We start from the raw sequence: 21307 nt of genomic DNA on the forward strand, positions 1-21307 counted from the left end.
TGAACGGGGGAGGGGCAGAGAGAGAGGGAGACACAGAATCGGAAACAGGCTCCAGGCTCCGAGCCATCAGCCCAGAGCCTGACGCGGGGCTCGAACTCACGGACCGCGAGATCGTGACCTGGCTGAAGTCGGACGCTTAACCGACTGCGCCACCCAGGCGCCCCAACATTTTAAATTCCTTGGGGAGAAAAATGATCCTCAAAGTTAAGCTAAAGGCATTTTGAATTGAACCACACTAAGCACCATAGACAATTTAGAATCCTGGATCCCTGTGCATTAATACTCTCTAGATACTATGATGATCAAGGCCATGTTGAAACATTTCCAAATGCCACCTAGCAGAGCTGCACCCTGGCTAGGAACAAAAGGGAAGGGTACAGAGTAGAAAATTCCTAGGTATGAGGTTTACACTCTTATAATTTACTCAGTATTCAGTAGTACTTTTTAAAAAAAATGTTTTTTACTTAAAATGAATATAATTACATAAATAAAATAATTGAAACAAAAAATATTAAAAACCTAAGTCTTTTTTACTTCAGTCATCCAGTTTCCCTCTTAAGAAGCTATCATTGCTAGTTTTTTTTTGTTTGTTTGTTTGTTTTTTTAATTTTTTTTTTTTCAACGTTTATTTATTTTTGGGACAGAGAGAGACAGAGCATGAACGGTGGAGGGGCAGAGAGAGAGGGAGACACAGAATCGGAAACAGGCTCCAGGTTCTGAGCCATCAGCCCAGAGCCTGACACGGGGCTCGAACTCACGGACCGTGAGATCGTGACCTGGCTGAAGTCGGACGCTTAACCGACTGCGCCACCCAGGCGCCCCTATCATTGCTAGTTTTTATGTATTCTTCTTGAAATAATATACAAATATATACACACACACAACTTTTAATTTTTACATAAAGAAAGGCATGCTATACATATGTCTCTGTGCCTTGGTTATTCACTGAAGGTATTCAAGCTTAAGAATGGCATCACCATATCTACATTTTAGGAAGAAGCAAAATGGATCAAAACCTTTGGCAGGAGAAAACTGGTGACTATGGGGGGAAAACAATTTCAGTGAATGGAGTTGGGAAACCAGATAGAAAGCTCTTGTTACAATCTGGTTTATGATGTCAAGAGTCTGGGTAATAGCATCAGGAGTCCAAACTGAGAAGAGGTGGTAATTAAAAGGAACAGAGTAATAATAGATAAGCCTTATTTGATTCCTGTTTCAAAAAAACCAACTTTAAGCAAGCAAAACTGTGGGAAAATGAGGGAAATGTCAACAAAGATGCAATATAAAAAAGATATTAAGGAATAAGTACTTTTAGGTATGATAATGGCATTATGACTATGCTTTTAAAGGAGAGATTGCCTTGGGATGTAATAAAGATACATACTAAAATATTTTGAGTTGAGATAATATGATTTGTGTCAAAATAATCCAGAGTGGTTCAAGGACAGAGCAGGGATGTCAGAAGATAAAATAAGACTGGTTGAGAGATGGTAATTATTGAAATTATTGATGGTGGGTGATGGGTATGTGAGGATGCAATACAACCACCCTCTCTACCTCAGGGCTTGTTTGAGACTTCTGTAATTAAAGGTTAATTAGAAATAAAAGTGCTTCCACTTCCAAAAGATGGCATAAAAGAAATCAGATTTATTCTCCTGCTAGAATAAAAGAAGAGACAAAAATCCGTTTTCAAGACAATGGGCCTAATAAAGCAACAGAGATCTCTGAGAGACAAACAACAACGAAAGTAAGCTTTGAGAATGCTGCCAGGCCACAGGAAGAGATATCCAGGCGATGTCTGATGGTGGACTTTCTGACCTAAGCAAATAGAACTGAGAATCCAGAAGGAGCAGTGTGGCAAGAGTCACAAGACAGGGTACCAGAAAAGAGGGTGGCACACAAAATTAAGAAGACCTGCAAAAAGTCCCTGTTGACTCATTCAGTAGAGTACCCCAATCAGCACATGCATGTAAAGAAAATATTTAATTAAGGCCAGGAAAAGAACAATCTGAAAGAATTAGATGGATAAGTAATCTGAACTCAAACAGAGATATGAATAGTTGTTTTTCCCAAAAGTCAGGCTGAAAAACTTCATTTCACTGAGAAATGAGTACTGAGAAGGTTCTCAGTATTGACAAATAAGGAGCACTAAACATTAACCTGCTCTCAACCAATCTTAAAAGCAAGACTCAGAAAGATGAAACTGCTTCCAAGTAACTGTGTCCCAGAACAAAGTTCAAGAGTATTTACCAGAATACAAAACCATCTAGTATTCAAAATAAAATTAACAATGTCTAGCATCCAAAAAAATTTATCAGACATGCAAAGAAGCAGGAAAATATTACCCACAATTAACAAGAAAATCAACCAACCAAAACCAACTCAGAAGTGATACAGATTTGAGAATTAGCAAAGACATTAAAAGTTATTATAATTGAATTCCATATGTTCAAAAAGCTAGAGAAAATATTGAACATGTTAAGTAGATATAAGGAAGGTATGAAAAAGATCAAAATTGGACTTCATATTAAAAACTACAATTTCTGAAATGAAATTACTGAAATGAAATTTCTGAAATGAAAATACACCATACGGGATTAATGGCTGCTTAGACACTGCAGAAGAAAACAGATCAGTGAACTTGAAGACATGACAACAGAATCTATCCAAAATGCAACAAGGAGACAAAAAAGATTGAAAATAAATAAACTGAGAGTGAACTATGGTAGAACTTTCAGTAGCCTAATAATGGGATCACCAAGGAGATCAAAGAAGGCAGAAAAAACTTTTTTCTGAAGTAAAGTACAACAATTTTCTATATGTGATAAAAACTATAAGCCCATAGACCAAAGAAGCTCAATAAATCCTAAGTACCAGAAAGATGAACTACAAGGCATGTCAATCAAATTGCTCAATATCAGCAATAAAGAGGAGGGCCTGGCTGGCTCAGTCAGTAGAGCATACAACTCTTAAAATCAGAGTCGTGCTTCAAGCCCCACATTGGGTGTGGAGCCTACTTAAAAAAATAAATTCAGCAATAAAGAGAAAATCTTAAGAGCAGCCAAGAAAAAAAAGACTCACTGCATACACAGAACAAAGATAAGAATGACAGCAAATTTCTTATGTGAAAAAATATCTGTGAAAAGAGAGAGCAATACCTTTAAAGTACTAGGGAGACAGTCAACCTAGAAATCAATACTCAGCAAAAATACCTTTAAAATCAATTATTTTTTGATATATAAGAGCTGTAAAAAATTCTCACCAATAGATCTGTACTATAAGAAACGTTAAAGAAAATCTTTAAGAAAGTAGAAAAATAATACAAATGGAAATATGGATCTACACAAAGGAGAAAAGAACACCGAAGCTGGTAACTACACAACAGTCTTATGATCTACAAGCTCTCTGATAAAAGTCTCTGTAAGATTTTTTTTTATCTCTTAAGAATCTTCTAAAAAACAAGCACACACACTAAAAAAAAAAAAAAAAAAAAAAATCTATCCTCCTCCCTCCCCCCACGAAAACACACATAGAGTTAGAGAGTTTTGCCCATGCTATTTTAGGAGGAAAGTATGCTGTGTCTTAGACTTCTAATGGAATACTGCCACCACTTGTCTCAAAAGAAATTTAACAAAAATGTGTCATTACCTATATTAAATCTGTATTATACCAACACTTGTTATGTTGATAAAAAACAGACCAATTATTTTCCAAAGAATGTTTTAACTTAAGAAGGCAAATATTGCTGTGCCAGAGGTTCTTAACAAGTTAATGACAAACTGAATAATGAATTTTGCTGAGCTTCCTAGCGGCCAAATAAAATGGGAAAAAACTGGCTTATAAAGTTTCAATTGCCTGGCAGCATAAAGAAAGCACATACATTTCTGGTAAAGTAACTTTTAAAATTTGTATCAGAAAATATATCAAATAACTCATATTAAAAAAAAAGGTTTGGCTAACATGGTACATAACAATAACAATAGCTAACATGTTCTAACTACTTGTATATCAAAGCACTGTACCAACACTTCCTATGCATTGTCTCATTTCATCTTTACAATCATCCTAAAAGTCCGACACTATTACTATTCCCATTCACTACAACTACACCAATGAGACAGAAATATTCTGACTGTCTTTTCTATCACTTTTCTATAAAAGCCAAAGGGGTATTAAATCTTAACTCAGAAAAGGCATTCTGCAGGTAGACAAGATAATACATGTTTATTCTGAAAATCACCTTTCATAAACATTTATTAAAATATTTCTTGCTGATTCTACTTTGTTGAATTGACTTTATTCAACCCACAATTTGTACAAATTGCAAACATCCATAAAGCAAACAGCTACATTGCTTCAACATGTGTATATAAATATAGAGAGAGATCTTTCTTTAGCTTATTTTTGCCAGATACAGATCATATAGAAACCAGTTATGTTTATCTTGAAAAACAGAAACTTTACCAGATAAATTATATTTGCCAATGAACATCTGGTAAGTTATCACATGGAGAAATGTCCTAAGTTCTTTTGTGTAGATCCAAGGAATAGCACAAGAACCAACAGAGAGACCACAGGGAGGATGATTTAATTTCAACATGAGCGGGAAAATATTTAACACACTCCAATCCATAAATGGAACTGGATCACTTTAAACATTCACTGGGTTCTCTTGCACTGAAAGCAATGAAGCAGAGAATAAAAATCCCTGTGTCACAAATGTTCTAAAAAGGAATTCTGCTTTGGATAGTGTGTTAGTTTCCTAGAGCTACCATAACAAAATACCACAAACTAGATATCTTAAAACAACAGAAATTTATTGTCTCACAGGCTAGAAGTCCAAAATCAAGGTGCCAGCAAGGCCACACTCCCTCTGAAAACTGTAGGGAAGGATCCTTCTTTGCATCACTCTAGCTCCTGGTGGAGTGCTGGTGATCCCGGCCATTCCTTGGCAGTTGCAGCACTTGGATCTCTGCTTCTGTCACTATAGGATTATTCTCCCCACCTCCCCCACTGCCCTCACCCATGTTTCTGTCTTTGTGTCTGTTCTCCACTTCTTCTAAAGACACCAGTCATACTGGATTAAGGACCCATCATCCTTCAGTATGACCTCATCTTAACTAATTACATCTGCAAAGACTCTATTTTCAAACAAGGTCACATTCTGAGGTACCGAGCATTAGAAATTCAACATACCTTTTTGGCAGACACAATTTAACTCATGACAGACAGGAAAAAATGAGAGAATTATCTAAGATGCTTAAGCTTTAGGTACATATGAGAGAAGAACATTGTATTATATATGAACAGAACATTTCCAATTCATTCATTTGTTCTATTTACTCATGTCATTCATTTGACAAATATTTGCTACTATAAAATATATAAATATAAATATACTTGAGCACCGGAGACACTCTGAAAAAAGCTCCTGCCCTACGGAGGCTGCATTCAAATAGAGTAAAAATGGCCATCATTTATGAGTATCTATCTATTCTGTCAGACATTGTACTAAAAATCTACATGTTGTCTCATTAGTCTTCACAACAACCTGTTAGTTAACAACTTTTACCCTCTTTACATGACAAAACGAAGGCATAAAAACCACTGTTTGTTGAAGGCCATCATCTCATTGGTGAATTGACCCATTTTTGGTTATAAAAATGACCTTTTTATCTTAAGTGACACTCTTTTTGTCTAGAAGTCTATTTTATCCGATACTAATATAAACACTCCAGTCTTCTTAAGCTTATTGTTTGTATGCACTTGGTACAAATAGCATGTCTAGAAGTTACTCTGAAGAAACAGAGTAATTATATCTGCAATGCCTAAAGAATACTTTGAATTCCTTGGGTTCAGTGCTCACGGATTCTCATTTACGTAGGTCTCTGACTATTGCAGAACAAATTAATCCACCAGTTCTATAGGCTTGAATTACATTTCCCTACTCAACTCCTATTTCTGAGGTTTTTATTTGTTTAAATGTCCCAAATATACCTAGGAATGAAACAGCACAGGAGATGGGGCGCCTGGGTGGCGCAGTCGGTTAAGCGTCCGACTTCAGCCAGGTCACGATCTCGCGGTCCGTGAGTTCGAGCCCCGCGTCGGGCTCTGGGCTGATGGCTCAGAGCCTGGAGCCTGTTTCTGATTCTGTGTCTCCCTCTCTCTCTGCCCCTCGCCCGTTCATGCTCTGTCTCTCTCTGTCCCAAAAATAAATAAACGTTGAAAAAAAAAAAAAAATTTAAAAAAAAAAAGAAACAGCACAGGAGAGGCTCCAACCCAAGCTTAATGGTGGTGTTTCCAACAACGGAAGATTTCAAGACACTGAATGACCAACTTTTAACACTGCTGTCAAAGAAATCCATGAATTGGGTGATAACGCCATACTTACTAGATGAAAGGTAGCTTTTTACTCTATCAACTTACAATTCCAGTATTAAAAATACCTTATTATTTGTGCCAAGCACTTGATAAGCAGAAATACACAGTTGGTGTCACTTAGAGATTAAATGAATACAGGAGAATTATCACTGCTAATATCTACTAATTTGAAATTTATGGTAAGTTTGACTGGTGCTATAGTTAAGTTTGCTCTGGTCTATTTTCTAGGCAAATGAGAAATGAAACTATAATCAGTATTTCAGTATCAACTATTTTTTTGCTTTAGAAACACCATTTACCTTCCATTACACACATAAATTATGTGCCCATATTGTTTTCATAGTCTTTTAAGTGGCCCCTTAAAAATAACTATCAGTCTTGTGAACTATACCTCAATAATAAAAATAATTTTTAATAAAAAATAAAACCTCAAAAAAACCTATCAGTCTTTTTTAAGCTCAGTTTCAGTCATAATACTTAAAGGAAAATTAGTAAAACTTTAAAAAATACTCTTTAACTCTGAATATTTATCAATTCAAACCAGCCTTTCCCCTAATTATTCTGAATAGCACAATACCTAAATCAGAACAGATAATTTAATACAAATTTGCATAAAATAACAGCTTCATGGTTAAACCCTATGTGGTAGCTAACATTCTAGAATATATGAAAGAATATTAAATTATACCACCTGGAAATACAGCAAAATACTCATTAAGAATACAGGCAGAACTCACCAAATTTACCAGTATCTGACTACTTTTGTACCATAGGCACAAAGGGCAGGCTTCCCCAAGATGGGCCAGTTGGCATGAAGATTATTTTGACTTCAAAGTAATCAAAACCCCACAGATTCAGGAAAAGCTCTTTACTTCTCCCTCAACTGCCTAAATTTAATTGGAAAGGAGAACCTATACCAAGAGGAGAGCTTATTAACAGAGGTTCCTCTGTTAATAAATTTGACCACTTAACAGGGCAACCTTTGTCTTCCAAACATCTCCTCTCACCATCCTGACAATGATCTTCTTTCCCCTGTATCCCCAGACTTTATGGGTCTCCCTAGCTCAGGATGTCACATAAGCATCCTGTTGCCTGCCTTTGGAATTCTGTGTGTGTAGATTCTGAATACTTACCAAACTAAATTTGATTTTCTTTTGTTAATTTGTCTCATATCCATTTGATTCTTAGTCCAGCTTAGAAATACTTTGAGGTGCAGAGGAAATTTCTTCCCAATAGTACTCACTGAAATATATCTTCTTACCTGCAGTTTCATTTCTTCTAAGTCTTTAGTTTTCTCTACTAATTCCCCTCGTAGCTCTTCAAGCAGCAGCTGAAATTTTTCCTGGTGAGTTTGCTTTTCATTTAATAGGCGCTTGAGTTCATTTTGTGACTTTATGTACTCATCTTGCAACCTGATTTAAAAAAAAAAACAACTCAATTTTAAGGATATCCTTTACTTTCTAATGACCTTACTTTATGTAAAATCAACCAACACTACAGAACAAGACCTTATTCCATTAAATTCACAAACATCTTTTCTTTATAGAGTTTCACTTAATTATAAACACTGTAGTTTATAAATATAATTTTACTTAAGGGGCGCCTGGTGGCTCAGTTGGTTAAGCATCTGACTCTTGATTTCAGCTCAGGATATGATCTCACGGTTCATGGGTATGAACTCGTGTCATGCTCTGCACTAACAGTGTGGAGCCTGCTTGGGATTCTCTCTTCCCTCTCTCTGCCCTCCCCCCACCCTCTCTCTTTCAAAATAAATACAATTTTACTTGAGGGGGAAAAACACACTTAGCCACCTAGATACATTTAATTTTCTAGGTCTTGCTACTTTCAAAGCAAGACTTTTATCAACTCAAAAAACACTTGAGATCATGGTTAGTTTTGAATTAACTAATTTTAAAGTGAAAATTTTACTATTAAAAAGTTTTAAAACTATATACTGCAAACTAACAAAAATATACTGTATGTTCCAGAACAAATTCAGACAAAAAAATATTTAATAAGGCCCCTCACCTCCAAATTTAAGCAATTTACCTTGTGTGTTCGGCTTTAAGAGTCTGATAGTTAGTTTTATGATGTTCACATCGTAACCTTTCATCAATTAACATTTTTTGCACCTCAGACTGAGAATATGTCAGCCCACTGTCTCCACCAGGAGGAAATGTGGTGGGAAAAGTGTCCATACTGTTAAGTGAGCAAATCACCATGTAAAAGTAAGTTCTGGCTTCCTTATTGTCTTAGTTTTCTTTTCAAGGGTATTTTCCACTTCCTTCTTGCTAAGACAGACACTCAGGATACCAAATTATACCTGCACAGAGAAATGAACTTGGTTAGTGATGAGTTAAACTCTTTCAGTGTTACAGTCTTTTTATCATTTCTTGTTATTCAACTATCATTTCTATAACAAAGCCCAATTTTCAGATTTCTAATTGTTCATATAACAAAAAGAACAAAGTTGAATCATACCTTAACAAATTTTCTTTACTTCCACACCAAGCTTATGTGACCATCAATTTCACATCTTCAAGTACTGACCTAACTAGAACTACCAACTTTTCCAGTTTAGGTCCTCTTGGATTCACAAACCACAGATAGTTCCTGAAGCTACTGGGGTAAACTTGAAAGAAAGATCCTAGTACAAAATCCACACTGTGAAATCAGGGGAAAAACCATCTGTAACTTGACAAATGGCTAGAGAAAATTATAATGTTCACAAAGATGACCTTCAACAAGTAACTATGTCTGTGATTAATCCTACAAAGGGTCTTTTATTTGACACAAGGTGAGCTGTACTCATGCTATTGACTCAGAAGAGAAATCAGTCCACACATAAATGTTGATCACCTATGTGTTTGCGCTGTACTATGAACAGGAGACTAAATCACCCCAGCTATCCCCAAAAGCACTGATCCAGGATTATGAAAGTAACTAAATGTTTGTCTAGAAGTAAAAAATAAGGACAAAGTGTTCTTATTGTAAATAATTAAAAATGAAAGTTTTAATCAAAACAATTCTGCCCCCTTTAGCTTTCTTAATCTTTGTCAAGACTATTTTATCTTTCCCTAATAGCATCTCCACTGGTCATGGGTTATCATGAAATACCTTTTCTTTCTACAAGAAAAGATCTTTAGCATACACAAACCAATGGCAAATTACTCAGTCTCTCTTGTATTATACCATTTCTGATAAATTAATGTGATGTCTGCATATTACCTAAGATGACTTTTAAACTAAAATAAAGTTACTTTGGTTTCCTGTCAAATCACATTTTAACAGAAGGAAAGAAGTCCTTCAAGAAAACTTCACATATTATTCATGTTAAATGTGCAACAGTGCACTGTTTGTAGCAGCTGCCACAGTATTATCCTGTCAAAAGTATACATGTGTCAGGGAATTAACTAACTGGATCATAAAACTGGCACATAATTTTGAGTCTGCTTTTTGATCCAAATTAATTTTTAAGAGATAGAAACATGCAATGTTAACTTATCTCATACTTTCTAATGATACCACCAAAAGGCATTATAAGGCTTTAATTTTAATTAGCTAAAAGCTTAAACTACATAAGAAAAAACCAACAGCTACCCTTTAATCCCACTACTAGTGAAACAAAGATTTCCAAGATAAAATGAATAATTTTATTTTCTATTCTAGTTGACAGCAAATATTCTAACTCCTACGTTAAAATGAAAGTTAAGGGTGGCTCAGTCAGTTGAGCGTCCGACTCTTGATTCCAGCTCAGGTCATGATCTCATGGTTCGTAGGTTCGTGCCCCACGTCAGGCTCTGTGCTGACAATGCTGAGCCTGCTTGGAATTCTCTCTCCCGCTCCCTCTGCCCCTCCCCCCCCCCCACCCACGTGCACATGCATGCGTACCTTCTCTCTCTCAAAATAAATAAACTTTTAAAAAAATAAAATAAAATGGAAGTTAAGTCCCCATAGAAATAAAATTCAATAAGACCTGGATATTTTAGGAAAATAGAGTTAATGATTTAAATTCTTCCCTTCTGGCAGTAAAATCTACTACAAGTAGTTTTCAGGACTTCACTAATTGCAGGATATCCATTTCTTAATCAGCACAACCATTACCTTGTTAACCTTAAAAAACAAAAATAAAAACAAAACAAAACAAAACAAAACAAAACAAAAAGCAGTGTTTCTTCTTCTAGCTGGTATAGTAAAGTAGCATCCAGGTACAAGGTCAAGTCCATCTCTTCCTGTTGGGTCTACAATTGGTAGGGAATGAGAGCTCCCCTTGCTGAACCTCCCAACTTCATTTTAATGAGGTTTCCCATTATTAGTTTTCATAACCTCATCTCCAAATCTAGTTCTGTTGCAAATGTATCTGTATTGCCCTCTGGTATTTTCTTGACTCAAAGTTATGAACTCCTGGGTTTCATCTGCCAATAGTCTTTTTCAGACTTTTCTCCTCTGTTAATTTCAGAATCACAGAAAACTATCTGCTTATTTGCCAAGTCTTACCAAGGTCAGAATGAATTTTTTATCTGTTTTTTGGTATTTTGCAGATATATTGTCCTCCAGTTCAGCAGTAATCAATTTATCAATGAAAATCTCGGAAAATATAGTTACGGTAGTCCTCCAAGAAGATATCTAGTAACATAGACAGAAAGGCCTCATAAAACATAAGTCTTTCTCTGAACTTCAAAAGTGGTTCCACAATTCTATATTCAAGCTTACAAAGAAACAACTTCTAAATTTCATTCTAATTATATAAGGAGGCTTTTAGCAAAAAACAAAAATCCCAATTAGCTAAACACTGTGGGAAGTGTTTTACCAATCTCTTATACCAAGAAATCTGAAGATAGCCTTCACTTCCAGTAATAAAGGACTAGGTAATTTAGATCATGCTTCCTGCCTAGGACAAGAAAATCTGGACATATGTTTTAAAAATCTGCTTGAAGACACTGGAAAACTAACAACAGAATAAATATTTACTGAAATGGGAACAAGGGAAGATGTGAACGCAGAAAGAGGAGACTGGAATTTGGGACCACTGTTCTCCTAGGGGCATTTGCCAGTTCCAGAGACTGGGAGACTGAATGCCTTCTGACAGTCTTCGTATTCAAAGACACAGACTAGAACAGCAAGGAAAAGGCCTGGTGAACACCCCCCTCCATTTTGGATACAGACTTTAAAGGCTTACCCTTATTATTGCTACTAAGGGTAATTCAGGTGAATTATATTAGAATAGGCTGCAACTTGCTCTAAAAAACAATTTTACAAATAAATATGACACAATAAAATTTTTTTAGAAATTTTAAAACTCAAGTCATGGGAAGATAAGAGAACATGAACTAAAGTCACAAGAAGCAAAAGTATTTAAATAGATAACATGAGAGCCTCACTATCAGAGTTGTCAGACAACGATTCTAAAAGAAATTTTCTTATATTAATATTATGTATAAGACAATAGGAAACAAGGTTGAGAATCTTGTAAGAGAATTCAAAACCATAGAAAGAAACCAATGTAAACTCTAACACTGAAAAATTCTATAACCAAAAGTAAAAACTCAATGCACAAGCAGCATAACAGCCAAGATAAAACATACTTTAAGAAGGAATTAGAAGTTAAAAGAAAATATTCAAGATAAATTAGGAAGAGAAACAAGAATGAAAAATACAAAAAAGGAAATAAATACAGAAAATAAAGTTAAAATGTCATTCTAACAGATATGCCATTGAGTCCTAGAAGGAGAGAGGAGAGTATAGAAGCAATACCTGCAAAATAAATAGACAGGTAAATAGATACTTGAGAACCTCCCCCAAAAATGTTCTAAAAACCCCAAAGACATACATAAAAAGAATTCCACCTACATCACATTAAGAAATCTGCACCTAAGAACATCACCTTAAGATCTTCCTAAAGAAAAAGGGAAAATCTTAAGATCAGTCCAGAAAAGAGACATGTCTTGAAAATAAGCAATAGAACTGACTTCAACAATGAAAGCCAGAACACGATACCTTTATAGTGCTGAAAGAAAATAACTGCCAAACTAACATTCTATAAATATAGCAAAAAAAAGGAAAATCTTTAGAGAACAGTGGTAAAATAAAGACATTTTCAGACAAATGGAACAAATTCATCCCAGAAGATGCACAGCAAAAGAAACAGTAAAGGAGTCTTCCATACACAAGGAAAATTACCTTAGATGTGAACTGGACAATGCAAAAATAAAGATAAATGAAAACTGGAAATATGTGCATAATTCTAATTGGACACAGACTGCATAAAATAATACCTTAGGATTTCTTAACAGATATAGTCTTATAATACATAAAGAAATGGCATCTAAGTCAGTAAAGGTAGAATTACAAGTGTTACAGAGCCCTTGCACTGTATAGGAAAGGCTAAAAGTATCAATGAATATTACACTTTGAGAAGTCAAAGATGCATGATATAATCACTAGGAAAGGGGTGGGAAAATTATAGCTCATGAGCCACATTTGGCCTGTATTCTTCTTTCGCATAGTCCCAAGCCAAGAATGTTTTAAGAGCTTAAAAAGAAAAAAAAGAAAAACAATGAATACAGATGAAAAAATCCTCAACAAAATACTAACAAGTTGAATCCAATAATGTATAAAAAAATTTACACATCATGACCAAGTAGAATTTATTCCAGGCATGCAAAGCTGGTTCAACATTTAAAAAACGTCAATTAACGTAATCCATTACACGAATAGACTAAAGCAAAAAAAATCACACGATCTTATCAATAGATGCAGAAAAAGTACTTGACAAAATCTAATACCCATTCATAATTTTAAAAACTCAACAAACTAGGTATGGAGGGGAACTTTCTCAACTTGATAAAGAACATGTATAAAAACTCTACAGCTAACATCATAGAGGTGAGAAAATAGAAATTTTTCCACTAAGATCAAGAACAAATAAAAACGTCCCCTCTCACCACTTCTTTTCAATATCATAATGGGAAGTCTTAGCTAATGTATTAAGCCAAAAAAAATAAAATAAAACACATACAAATACAGAAGGAAGAAATAAAACTGTCTTTCTTTGCACAGGACATGATTATCTGTGTAGAAGATCAAATTTTAAAAAAATACTCCTGGAACTGATAAACATTATAGCAAGGTTGCAGGATAGAGTTAACACAAAAAAGTCTATCAGGGCACCTGGGTATCTGAGTCAGTTAAGAGTCCAACTCTTGGTTTTGGCTCAGGTCATGATCTCATGGTTCCCAAGTTCAAGCCCCCCAGCGGGCTCTGCACTGACAGTGCAGAGCGTGCTTTGGATTCTCTGTCTCCCTCTCTCTCTGCCCCTCCCACGTTCTCTCTCTCTCAAAATAAACACATAAACAAACAAAAAAAGTCTATCACTTTCCTATGTATCAGCAATGAACAGAAGAAATTTGAAATTTAAAATACCATTTACATTAGTACTCCCCAAAATGAAATAGCTATAAACTTAACAAAACATGTACATTTTTTAATATGAGGAAAATTACTAAACTTTGATGGAAAAAAAACAACAACAAAGAACTAAATAAATGGAAAGATACTCTATGTTCATGGATAGGAAGACTCAATACTGCCAAGATGTAAGTTCTTCCCAACTTGATGGATAGATTCAATACGATCCCCAAAAGTTATTTTGTGGGTATCAACAAACTAATTCTAAAGTTTATGCACAGAGACAAGAGACACAGAATAGCCAACACAATATTGCATAAGAACAAAGTCAGAGGACTGACACTATCTGACTTTGAAACTTACCATAAAAGCAAAAGTATGAGAGCGTGATATTGAAAAAATAACAAATGGATTACTGAAACAGAAGAGTCCACATATAGACTAAACTATAGTCAACCGATCTTTGACAGAGGAGCACATGCAAAAGTAATGCACGTGCCAAAAAAAAGTGGATCTAGGTAGATGTTATACCTTCCACAAAAAGTAGCTCAAATGTACATAAATATAAAATGCAAAACTATCAAATTCCTGGAACATAACAAAGGTCCCTGGTATGACAGTGACTTTTTAAATACACAACCAAGGGCAAGATCCATGAAAGAAATAACTGGTGAGTTACACTTCATTAAAATTTAAAACTTCTGCTCTGTGGGGGCTCCTGGGTGGCTCACAGTCAGTTAAACATCTGACTTGGGCTCAGGTCATGATCTCACGGTGAGTTCGAGCCCTGAATCGGGCTCTGGGCTGACCGCTCAGAGCCTAGAGCCTGCTATGGATTGTGTGTCTGCCTCTCTTTCTTCCCTTCCCCTGCTCACACTCTGTCTTTCTCTCTCTCAAAAATAAATAAACATTAAAACTTCTGTTCTGTGGGGGCGCCTGGGTGGCGCAGTCGGTTAAGCGTCCGACTTCAGCCAGGTCACGATCTCGCGGTCCGTGAGTTCGAGCCCCGCGTCAGGCTCTGGGCTGATGGCTCGGAGCCTGGAGCCTGTTTCCGATTCTGTGTCTCCCTCTCTCTCTGCCCCTCCCTCGTTCATGCTCTGTCTCTCTCTGTCCCAAAAATAAATAAACGTTGAAAAAAAAAAAAAAAAAAAAAAACTTCTGTTCTGTGAATGACACTGTCAAGAGAATGAGAAGAGAAGTCATAGACTGGGAGGAAATATTTGAGAAAGACCTATCTGATAAAGGGCTATTAAGCAAAATACACAAAGTCAGACTCAACAATAAGAAAACAAACAACTGAATTAAACAATGGCCCAAAGGCCTTAACACACCTCTCACCAAAGAAAGTACACAAATGGCAAATAAGCATATGAAAAGATGTTCAACAACATAAGTCATTAGGGAATTGCAAATTTAAGCAATAAGGTACTACTAAAAACCTATCAGAATGGCCCAAATACAAACAATGACAACACCAAATGCTGGTGAAAATGTGGAATAACAGGAACTCTAATTTATTAGTCTTACCATATAGTCCAACAGCACTCTGTGATATCTACCCAAATTAGATGAAAACTTACATTCACACACAAAAAAAATTGCACATGAATGCTTATAGCAGCTTTATTCATAATTGCCAAACCTTGGAAGCAACCAAGATGTCCTTTAGTAGGTGAATGGATAAACTGTTGTATATCTCAACAACAGAGTATTATTCAGCCCAAAAAAGAAATGACCATCAAGCCACAATAAGATGTGAAGGAAACCTTAAGTGCATATTACTAAGTGAAAGAACCCAATCTAAAAGGGATACATACTGTTGAATTCCAACTATATGACATTCTGGAAGAGATGAAAACGTACAGCATATAAGATTTTTAGAGCAGTGAAATTATTCTGTAGAATATTATTATCACAGAATACATGCCCACATACATTTGTTAAAACTCAGAATATACAACACCAAGAGTGAACCTTAATGTAAACTATGGACTAAGAGTGATAGTGACATGTCAGTATAGGTTCATCAATTGTAACAAACATAGCACTCTTCTGGGAGATGATGTTCTTGGTGTTAATAGTGGGGGAGGCTGTGCATGTTTGATGCAAGGGGTACATGGGAATTCTCTGTAGTTTCTGCTCAATTTTTATACAAACCTAAAACAACTTTGAAAAAGGAAAGAAAGAAGGTAGAGAGGGGAAAAAGAACACATAACAGAAACTATACATGGCCTGAAGAATCTAAAATATTTACTTATCTGATTCTTCATATTAAGTTTCCTGAACCTATCTGTGGGATAACCACCAAGAATGCTAAACGGGTGGAAAATTTTTAATTACTCAAATCACTCTAATAAAGGGTTTCTCAACCTTTACACTACTGATATTTTAGACCAGATAATTCTTTGTGGGAAGGAGGCTTTCCTGTACATTGTAGAATATTTAGTAACATATTCCTCGTCTGTACCTATTAGATGCTAGTAGTACTCCTCCCCCCAGTAGTAAAAAACAAAAGGTCTCCACATTTTACCAAATGTACCCTAGAGAGGCAAAAATCACCTCTGTCCTTCCTTTGAGAATCACCCCTCCATTAAGAATTCTATTTATTTTTTTAATGTTTATTTATTTTGAGAGAGCAAGCAGGGGAGGGGCAGAGAGAGGGAGACACAGAATCCAAAGCAGGTTCCAGGCTCTGAGCTGTCAGCACAAAGCCCGACACAGGCTCAAACCCACAAACCACAAGACCATTCATTACCTGAGCCGAAGTCAGATGCTTGACCAACTAAGCCACCAGGTGCACCAAGAATTCCATTTAAAAGAAGGCAAGCAGGGAGATAAGATGGAACATAAATAAGCAGGAAAACAGAAACAGTTACACAATAGACTTAGACACATATCATTAATTACTCTAAAGTAGATAAATTAATGCTTCAAATAAGAAACATAAAAAAATATCACCCAACTATATATCTTTTTATATGACTTTTTAAAACATAAGGACATGAAGACTGAAAAAAACCCCAAAAATATAATTAAGCATTAATCTAAAGATAGATGACAGAATTACATTAATATCAGATAAAGTAGAATTTAAGGTCAAAAAATAATAACAATCAACAGAAACAGTACAGTAGATGAAGTAAGACATTTGTAATGATAAAAGATTAAATACACCAGAAAGGTATGACAATTTTATACACAAATAAAGTAGAAGGGGTCAGAACTACAGGGTAAATAGATAGATTCAGAATCACAGGGGTATAATTTAACCACTATTCTTGGTAACCAGTAGAAAAAACACAAAAAAGTAATCAGTAAGAATATAGACAACTTAATCAATATAATTAACCCACCTGACCTAACATATATAGAAAACTATTCCCAGAACTATAGAATACACATTCCTTATAAACATACATGTCACATTTATAAGTACTGACTACATGCTGGGTATTTTTTAAAAATCTAAAAAAAATTTTAAAAACAAAATTATACAGACTATTTTTCTGGCCACAGTGCAATTAAACTAAAACTCAACAGAAAAAAGTAACTGAAAAGCTATATATGCCTAGAAAGAATACATTTCTAAACAACATGAATTAAAGAGAAGGTCACAACAGAAATCAGAAAATATCTAGAAGTAAATGAAAACTGATAAGACATCTTAAAACTTTTGTAATAAAGACTTCTGCTTCTGGGATGATGGAGCAGATGTATATTTCCCTATAGAATCCCACTAATACAAATAAATGTCCTGAACGGTATACATATATAAAACAACTCTCAAAAATGGAGACCAGCAGCCAAACCGGCTAAAAACCTCAGAACATCAAAATTGACACACAGGTGGGTTCCCAGGGATTCCTTTTCATATATGATCTCCAACCTGGAGCTAAACAAGGTGGCAATGGTTTCAGACTTGGGGAAGGGGCAAAAAAAAAAAAAAAAAAAAAAAAAAAAAAAAAGGCCTTAACAAAAGCCTGCTCTCTTAGCCAAAGAAAGAAGAAAGGGGAAACCTAGCAAGACGAAAATGTTTTAGACAATAAAATCTACTCCAGGAAAATACTACAGAAAAAACTGTGACTCCACCACCAACCGTGCCAGCAAAGGCCAGATTGTTAGGAGGTACTCTAATATCCTGCCAGCTTGCATGGTATATAAGAAGGTCAACAAGGAAGTTGGGACTTTTATCCCTGCTGAGTGGTAATAAAGTCCCACGCTTCTGTAATGTCAGTGGAGACTACGCAGGAAACCTGAACTTTCCACCCTACCAACAGTAAGGAAGAGCACCTACCTCACACTGTTGAAAAGCCATCAGATAAGCGCGCTAGTAGAGAGTTAGGTCTGGCACTACCACTCAGTGGTAACAAGGCTACTCTTTCTAGGGTGACAGTGGGGACCACTTGAGGAGCCAGAACTCCATGGCACCCAGTAATAATGATGATCGCCCACAACTCAGGTGACAACAGAAGCCAACAGGGGAACCAAGACTTCTACCCCTTATCTGGCAATAATGGGGCATTTCCCCCCTTTCCTGTGCCAGAGAAGTGTCAGGAAAAGCCAGAAATAGTAAACATCTCATAACATAATACCCTACATGTCCAGGTTTCAAAAGAAAATCACTAGTCACACCAAGAATGAGAAAGGTCTCAAACTGAAAGTAAAAGGACAAGTGATGGATGCCAACACTAAGAGAAAAAATATGTTAAAGTTATCTGGCAAAGATTTTAAATAAGCCATGCTAAAAATATTTCAATGAATAATTACAAACAAGCCTGAAATAAATTTAGAAAAAAAGACACAGCAAAGAAATACAAGTCTCAGCAAAGAATAGAAGATATAAAGAAGAACCAAGTGAAATTATAGAACTAAAAAATACAATGACCAAAATAAAAATCTAAGGATGAGCTCAAAGGCAGAAATAGAAAAGAGGGGTGCCTGGGTGGCTCAGTCGGTTAAGCATCCAACTTCAGCTCAGGTCGTGATACACAGTTCGTGAGTTCAAGCCCCATGTCCGGTTCTGTGCTGACGGCTCAGAGCCCAGAGCCCTGCTTTGGATTCTGTGTCTCCCTCTCTCTCTCTGCCCTTCCCCTGCTAATGCTCTGTCTCTCTCTCTCAAAAATAAATATTTAAATTTTTTTTTGATTAAAAAAAAGAAATAGAGAAGAAAAAGAATGAATTAGAAGACAAAGCAACAGAAATTACTTAACCTGAATAGAAAATAGATGTAAAAAGTAACAGATGTTCAGGAACTTGTGGGACTGAAATAAAACATCCACCATTTGTGTCATTGGAGTATGATTCCATTTATAGTAATATCCAAAATAGGTAAATCGAGAGAGATAGAAAACATATTGATGGCTGCCAGGGACTGAGGGAAGGGAGAAAAAGTGACTGTTCAATGGATACGGAGTTATCTTAGAAGGTGATAAAATGTTTGGGAACCAGAAGGAGGTGATAGATGTACAACACTATGAATGGACAAAATACCACCGAATTCTCTACTTTAAAACATTTAATTTTATGTTATATGAATTTTGGCACAACATAAAAAAAGAAACCGCAAGCGAGGAACTGAAAGGCACATCAATTTTAAAAAAGATGTATACAAAAATAATACACCAAACACTCTACTTGATTCTAAAATCTCTGTGCCGTCCTTTTTTTTCTTATTACTTTTTAATGTTTATTTATTTTTGAGAGAGAGACAGAGGATCCAAAGCAGGCTCTGCACTATCAACACAAAGCCCAATGTGGGGCTTGAACTCACTAACCATGAGATCATGACCTGAGCCATAAGTCAGACCCTTAACCAACTGAGCCACTGAGGCACCCCTGTACCTTCCTTTGGAAATACAATCAAGACCAGGATGTCCATCATCATCAATTTTATTCAACAATGAAAATAACCAACAAAAAATGTGGAACAAGACAAAGATATAAAAGGTTAAAAAACTGGGAAGGAAAAATAAAACTTCCTTTACATACAGATTGTTCTAATTGTGTATGTAGAAAATCCAGAAGAATTTATAGAGAAATCATCAGAAGAACTTGGTGAAGACTGCTAGGTGGATGAATATAAAAATTAACTGCACTCTACGTGTCAGCAATATTTTTAAAGACATTTTAAAAGCACCAAAGAATATCAAATACCTAGGCAAAAAGATGTGCAAACCATTACACAGACACCCATTAGAGAAACTAAAAAAGACCTATATACATAGAACTATGTACCATATACTGGAAAACAACATTCTAAAGATATAAATTCTCCCCAGATACATGGATGTAATACCAATCAATATCCTAATAAGCAAGGGTGCATGCATGTGTGTTACGTGTGTGTGTGTGTGTGTGTGTGTGTGTGTAAAATTTAGCATACTGATTCAGAAATTTACATGGAAATACAAAAGGCCAGAAATCTTGTAAAGAACAGCAGAAACTATTTTAGAAAACAAGATAGGAGGACTGGATATCAAGACGTTACAAATCTACAGTTATTAAGACACATCGACCCATGTAAGACATTTAAGAACAAAGGTGGTTTTGCTAATCAGTGAGGAAACAGAAGTCTGCAATAAAAAGGTGCTGGGACAACCAGATCACCTTATGGACCTGGGCCCAACTTTGCATTATGCACTAAAATTAACTGTAGTTGTACTGAAGCTCTAAATGTGAAAAAGCAAAAAAAAAAAAACAAAAACAAAAACAAAAAACAAAGTTACTGGAATACAGGAGAGTGCTTTCAATAACCCATGGCAGGAAAAAAAAAAAAAACACATACTAAAAAAGCTAAAAAGCAATTTCCTGAAAAAATAAGATTGAGCAACTTTTCTCTGTTGATGAGCCATTTGGATGTCCTCTTTTGTGAAAAGTTTATTTGAACCTTTTACCCAATTATTTCTCTTGAATTATCTTTTTACATAGTAATGTGTAGGATTTCTTTTTAAAATTAAAATCACAATGAGAAAACCAAAACGATTGACCATAACAAGTCTAAAGAGAAGGAGAAGAAACAAGTTGTGGTGTAAACTGGTATATCCATGTTAGAAAAAAATGAGCACTACTCAAGTTAAAGATGTATATATACTATGACTCAATAATACTTCTACTTGAAACCTACCCCGCCAAAATGTGAGTACAAGTACACCAAGAGATCTGTTGTAGTTACTGCTCGTAACAATACTATTCCCAGATGAAACCTAGAAAACAAACCAAATGTCCATTAACAGCTGAAGACACATATTGTGACATAATGAAACTAGCACTTTACGACAACGAAAATAACCTACAGAAACACTCTACACAGGTGAACTTCAAAAATACTGTGCGAAAGACAGACAAAAAAGCACACTATTCTAAACATAAAGTTCAGAAAAAATTAAAAACGGGCAAAACTGTAGTATTTAGAAGATACATGCTTAGGTGTGTTTAGGTTATAAAACTATAAAAAGAAGTGATTAACGTAAAAGTCAGGACAGTGTTACCAGAGAAAAGACCATCAGTGTTCTACATTTTG

The 21307-nt window shown here is 35.5% G+C and overlaps 1 protein-coding gene across 1 annotated transcript in view; it reads right to left on the reverse strand.

Annotated features, from left to right (window-relative positions):
- Positions 1-21307, reverse strand: part of CEP83 (centrosomal protein 83) — a 124266-nt gene that overhangs the window by 78820 nt on the left and 24139 nt on the right. Inside the window, exons 2-3 of the mRNA XM_047065966.1 lie at positions 8431-8704; positions 7643-7793 (exon numbers count right to left, since the gene is read on the reverse strand). Coding sequence (XP_046921922.1) covers positions 7643-7793; positions 8431-8603 — 324 coding nt within the window. The 5' untranslated portion in view covers positions 8604-8704. The remainder of the gene's footprint in view (positions 1-7642; positions 7794-8430; positions 8705-21307) is intronic.

This window comes from Lynx rufus, unplaced genomic scaffold (genome assembly GCF_022079265.1).
Source record: "Lynx rufus isolate CCGP_SWC_20201006 ecotype Redwood Valley unplaced genomic scaffold, mLynRuf1.p SCAF_7, whole genome shotgun sequence".
NCBI lineage: Eukaryota > Metazoa > Chordata > Mammalia > Carnivora > Felidae > Lynx > Lynx rufus.